Source organism: Suricata suricatta, chromosome 3 (genome assembly GCF_006229205.1).
Source record: "Suricata suricatta isolate VVHF042 chromosome 3, meerkat_22Aug2017_6uvM2_HiC, whole genome shotgun sequence".
NCBI classification, from domain to species: domain Eukaryota; kingdom Metazoa; phylum Chordata; class Mammalia; order Carnivora; family Herpestidae; genus Suricata; species Suricata suricatta.
In genome coordinates this window covers 173,386,269-173,391,036 of record NC_043702.1, presented here as the reverse complement: position 1 = coordinate 173,391,036, position 4,768 = coordinate 173,386,269, and the positions used below count along the sequence as shown (strand labels likewise).

Sequence of the window (4,768 nt, the reverse complement as noted above, 5' to 3'; positions counted from 1 at the left end):
AATTACATGGTCCTCCTGCGCGTCTCTCCCGGGGTAGATGGTCCAGAATGGGTCACCTCCTGGGACAAGTTGGAGAAGAGGGTCCATGTGCTCAACACCACGACCCTGAGGATGGACAAGCTGACCCTGGAGGACAGTGGGTGGTACCGGGCTCGATCCTCCTTCACCGCGGGATAGAAAATGACCAGGAATTCCACCTCAGTGTGTACGGTGCGTGGTGGTCCCTCCCCCAGGACACACGCACCCCCTCTGTGGTCCCTGGGGACTCCCAGCAGGGGCGGGTCCTCGGGGCTTCAGGAAGGAGAAGAGAAATGTGGGGACCTGGGGTTTTGCCAGAACCCTTCCTGTGCTCACGGGACACGTGCATGTGACTGGTGTGGGGGCGGCTGCTGCTGCTGTCACAGATGGGGCACCAGGGGTCTCAGCGCAGCCCTCACCTCGTGTGCACCTGTGCTGTGGGTCAGGATCAGACCTGGGGCCACCGCGATGAGGGTCAAGTGTCTGCAGGGCTGTACTCCTTTCTGGAGGCTCTGGGGGAGGATCCATGTCCCTCCTGTCCCACCTTGTAGTGGTGGCCGCGTCCTTGGCTGGTATCCTTTGTAGGGGGCTTTTTTCTCCACCTGCAAAGCTGGTCCTGGTGGGCTGATCCTTCTGGTCCTGCATTCCTCCCCCTCTCTCTCCTCCGTCCACATGTGAGGACCCTGTGATTCCACCTCGCCCATTGGGAATCCAGACCATCGTAGTTTCGGGTCAGCTGGTTCTCGGCCTCAGTTCCCCTTCGTCATGGATACTAAGACACCTGTAGGCTCTGAGGGTTAGCATGTGGTCATCTTTGGGGACCATGGTTACCAGACACTTACACAACCCACGTGGGATCCTCCCAGTCCTGTCCCCTCCTCCTTCTCAGCACCAGCCCGAGGCCACCCTCACTCCCAGACCCCCGGTGCAAGAGAAGGTCACAGGGTGGCCCTTCCTCAGAAACGCAGTCAGCACGTCTCTCCGTCTCCGTCTCTCACTCCCCTCGGTGTCGGGAGACATTCTTCTCTGGGGAGAGTGACTCCCACAGCCTCCGTTTCTGAGATTTCCAGAAGGCCTGTCAGCCTGTCACTTGTCTCCTGTGTGGACGGAAAGTTCACACGTGTTCTAACAGGCTCGGGATGGCTATTCCTCAGGCCCCACTGCGTCCCCCAAGGCGGCCTCTCCTGCTGGGAGCCTGGGGCTGTTCTCTCGTCACCAAGTGCTGCCAGGTGGCCTTCTGCTCCTAGGGCCATGCTGTGCTGGCCACCATCAGAGCAGGAGGAAGGGGGGCTGTGACAGAACAGGACAGATCCTTTTGTCCCAGACTTCTAGGGGACAGTCAACTCTCTTAGAGTTAAGGGGTTCTGGAGGGAGGGGTGGAGTATGTATTTTCTCCGGGGACATTATCACACGTGCTCAGTGCAGTGAAATCACCCGGGGCTTCCCTCAGCGGCTCCTTCCTTACAGTCACCTGCTGTATATTTGGGGCAAGTCTGTCTTGTCTGTAAAATGGACGCACCATCCTTAGGGGGAGGGGCCAGGGCGTCAGTGAGATTCCACATGAGAAAGCGTGAGTGTGATGATCTCCACCAGGTGACACTCTGTCCTCTTGTCCCTCCTGCCCCAGAGCTTGTGTCCCGCCCCCAGATCCTGGCGGAGAATCTGTCCCTCACCCCAGACTGGTGCAATGTCACCCTGGAGTGCCACCCCACGGGAACCACGGGGGCCGTGAACGTGTCCTGGGAGAGCAAGGGCCTCCCCAGGGAGCTGGAGCAGACGGGGGCCCCGGGCCCGGCCCCCACCCCCTGGACCCTGGCTCTGCACCTGCCCCTGAGCCGGCCCAGCCCCAGCGTCACCTGTGTGGTCAGCAACCTGGTGGACCAGAAAAGTGCCACCCGGGACCTCGGGGAGGTCTGTGTCCACGGTGAGTGCGTCCTGCCTGAGGGGAGGGATCTCTGGAGCTCAGGTCCCCCTGGGTGAGGGTTCCGGGTTCTGTCCCCATGTTTATGTCACCACCTGCCACCTGACAGCGCATCCAGGAGGCTGGCAGGTGCATCCAATTGGCTTCTGATCTTAAGTGTCTCCGTCCTGCTCCTCTGCACCCCTCACCCCTGCTGCTTCTGGCAGCCCCCCTCCCACACTCTCCCCTCTCTCATCCCTCAGTCCCTGTGTGTCCCGGGAGGTTTTCAGGAAGGAGAGCGGGGTGAGTCAGTGTCTGTGACACCTGAGGGAGGCGGGGCCAGCCGCAGCCTGCAGTGCTCAGGGCTCAGGGCTCCTGTGCCGGCTCTGGTCTCAGGGACACACTTCCCACGCACGTGCTGGCCTGGATTCCCGGATGTGCCCTGCTCTCCTCAGCCCCGGCTTCTGGTCAGGCTGTTCCCTCTGCCGCCCGAACTTCCAAGTCCGGAGTCTCCCCTTCCCACTAATTCCCTCCAGGGACCCGTTCTCTGCAGCTGCCCCACACGCTGTGACCCTGCAGGCACACAGTGCACACTGAGAGTGAGGCTCTGGCCAAGGATCAGGTGGGGCCTGGACACCTGGGGGCGGGGCTTCTGCTTTGACCTCCTGTCCCACCTAGGCCTTGGGCAGTTTGCTCACAGTCAGGGTGCCCCCTAGTGCCTTCTTGTCCCTACACCCCATCCTCCCCTTGCTGCGGGGGACCTGCTGCATCACTGTCCCCAGTTCATTGAGGCTCCCATCGCTCAGGGACCCCCTAGACCCTCAGCAAGAGGCTCCTGCCTCCCCCTCATCTTTCTCCCTGGCTCCTCCCTGCCCGGCTCCTCCTCCACCTGCTGCAGGGGTGCTGGCTGTCCCCAGGGCTGGTGCTTGGACACGGTGTTCCTGGCCTACCTCCTTACAGAGTGCTTCATGCCCCCTGAGTACCTGGTAACCTCCCCTCCTCCCTCAAGACTCAGTCCATCCCTCACCTCCTCCGGGAAGCCCTCCATGAAGACCTGTGCACCAGCTGTAAACCTCTAGTGCACCGCCTGGCCCCGGCTGGCTGCCTTTGCCTTTCCCAGCCCTGCCCCCACTGATGAGCTCCTCAGGGGCGGGGACCCTGTCCTGTCCTCTCAGCACCCGGCCCCTAGCATGGGCTCAGCACTGGGTGGTGAAAGCACCTGCCATGTCCCCTCCTCAGCTGAGACCAGTCCCTTCAGATGTGTCCATGTGCTTGGCAATGGGCCTCTGACCTTGTCTCTTGTCTTATCCTTCTCCACTGTCTCTGAGGGGGAAGCAGGTCCACATGGACAGGCTGGTGCGTGTTTACTGTGACTCCTCCTGGGGTCACTCGAGCTCGTGCTTCTGATCCTTGGAGCTGGGCTGTACCTGTGGTGCTCACGTGGGGAGAGGAAGCGTTTGGAGCCTGGGAGAGGCAGGTGCCCTTCTCCCTCCCCTGCCCTCAGGCCTCCATCCCCCACTGACCCTCAGCTCCCTCAACTGCACTTTGCCTCTCGGGGAAGGTCCCTGCAGGAGGCTGTGGGGTGTGGGCATGACCATTGGGTTAATGGTAGGGGGAGGGCTTCAATTTACACAGATGTTTGTGGGACGCAGGTGCAGGATCCCAGAAGAAGCATAGGACCCTTTATGGTGGCGTCTCTCATGCTGGGCTGGTGTCCCGAGATGGCAGGGACAAGGTGAGGGCTGGGTCCCCACGTCCCTGTGCCTGGGTGTGAGTTGGCCAAACCCACTCACCTGCAGAGTCTGGTCTCGTGTCTGTTTCCCGTCCAGACCCGCAGTATTAACACGGTTGCAGGCAGTGCTGGCGCTGTGGGGGGTCATGTGGGCAGCACTGCATCTGTGTGGGTCCCTCTGGGGCCTCCCTGTCCCTCAGGTGTGGCAGGACCCTCTCTCCACATTGCAGGGATTGAAGGAACCACATGTAGGACAGGAGACACCTCTCACTACCGTCTACACTGAGGTCTGCTCGCCAGGCCAGGTCGTGTCGAAGACTTAATCAGAAGAAGCACGGAATCCAGCCTCTGGGGGTACCTGTGCTGTGAGTGTGAGGCCTGCAGCCCTGGTCCTGCCCCGCCCCCTCTGACTGCCCTGACCAGGGGTGGATTTAGCAACATCGGTGAGTTTCTGCGGGAACTCGTTGTGCACAAGTCACCAGAGGACACACGTGGTGCCGGATCGAGGGGGGAATGGAGTCTTATATTTGTCCACACCTGTGTTTCAGAATTCTCAGCCTCAGCTCCTTGGCCACCTTAAATGGCCCGAACTATTCTTAGTTATGAATGACATCCGTCTGCCTGTGAGAACCCGCAGACTCTGGGACAAAGTCATCATGAACTCGCAGCACACAGCCCTGACTAGTGTGACATCGCCCCGCTGTCAGTGTGCACGTTCTCCCTCCCTCTTCCTCAGAGTTTCTTTGATCATTCCACTTTGGCGTCCACACTGCCTGCAGCCAGTGTGTCCGAAATCTTCCCTCTCTGTGCATGACCTCCTACTGAACCCCGCGTCCTACCCCGGTGCACGACCCCAGCTTCCTTCCTGTCTGCAACCCTGCTGGTGCAGAACCTGGTCCAGTCCCTGGTTCTGCCTCGTCCCCAGGACCTGCCTGCAGGCTGTGGGTGCCCCGTCTGGCTCGGGGAACCTGGTGGCTGACTTGTCAGCAGCAGCCAGGAAGGGGATGATGACTCTGAGGACCAAAGACTGAGGCTCTGAGGACACCCCCCCCCAGCTGTGGAATCTCCAATCCTGGGATATTGGATGTTCTGGACACACAGCTCGGGATTCCCACTGA

General features: G+C 60.7%; 1 protein-coding gene across 2 annotated transcripts; it reads left to right on the top strand.

The window, feature by feature from the left end:
- The first annotated feature begins 44 nt into the window (after positions 1-44).
- LOC115288529 lies at positions 45-4,499 on the top strand. Of its 2 annotated transcripts, XR_003907055.1 has the most exons (5): positions 45-210; positions 1,646-1,942; positions 3,571-3,653; positions 3,881-4,093; positions 4,199-4,499. XR_003907055.1 is itself a non-coding variant. In XM_029935927.1 (4 exons), exons 1-4 carry the CDS (start codon positions 48-50, stop codon positions 3,971-3,973), a joined length of 636 nt encoding a protein of 211 aa, XP_029791787.1. In that variant the 5' UTR covers positions 45-47; the 3' UTR covers positions 3,974-4,133. The 2 variants fall into 2 exon arrangements, 1 of the variants encoding a protein (XP_029791787.1); XM_029935927.1 differs by lacking the exon at positions 4,199-4,499 and having other exon boundaries at positions 3,881-4,133.
- The last annotated feature ends 269 nt before the right edge of the window (positions 4,500-4,768 follow it).

Bases quoted from the DNA above. Each gene is read 5' to 3' on its own strand.
- LOC115288529 (XM_029935927.1), top strand. From the start codon at position 48: ATGGGTCACCTCCTGGGACAAGTTGGAGAAGAGGGTCCATGTGCTCAA. The intron at 211-1,645 runs GTGCGTGGTGGT...CTCCTGCCCCAG, and splicing joins ATTCCACCTCAGTGTGTACG to AGCTTGTGTCCCGCCCCCAG. The intron at 3,654-3,880 runs GTGAGGGCTGGG...TCCACATTGCAG, and splicing joins CCCGAGATGGCAGGGACAAG to GGATTGAAGGAACCACATGT.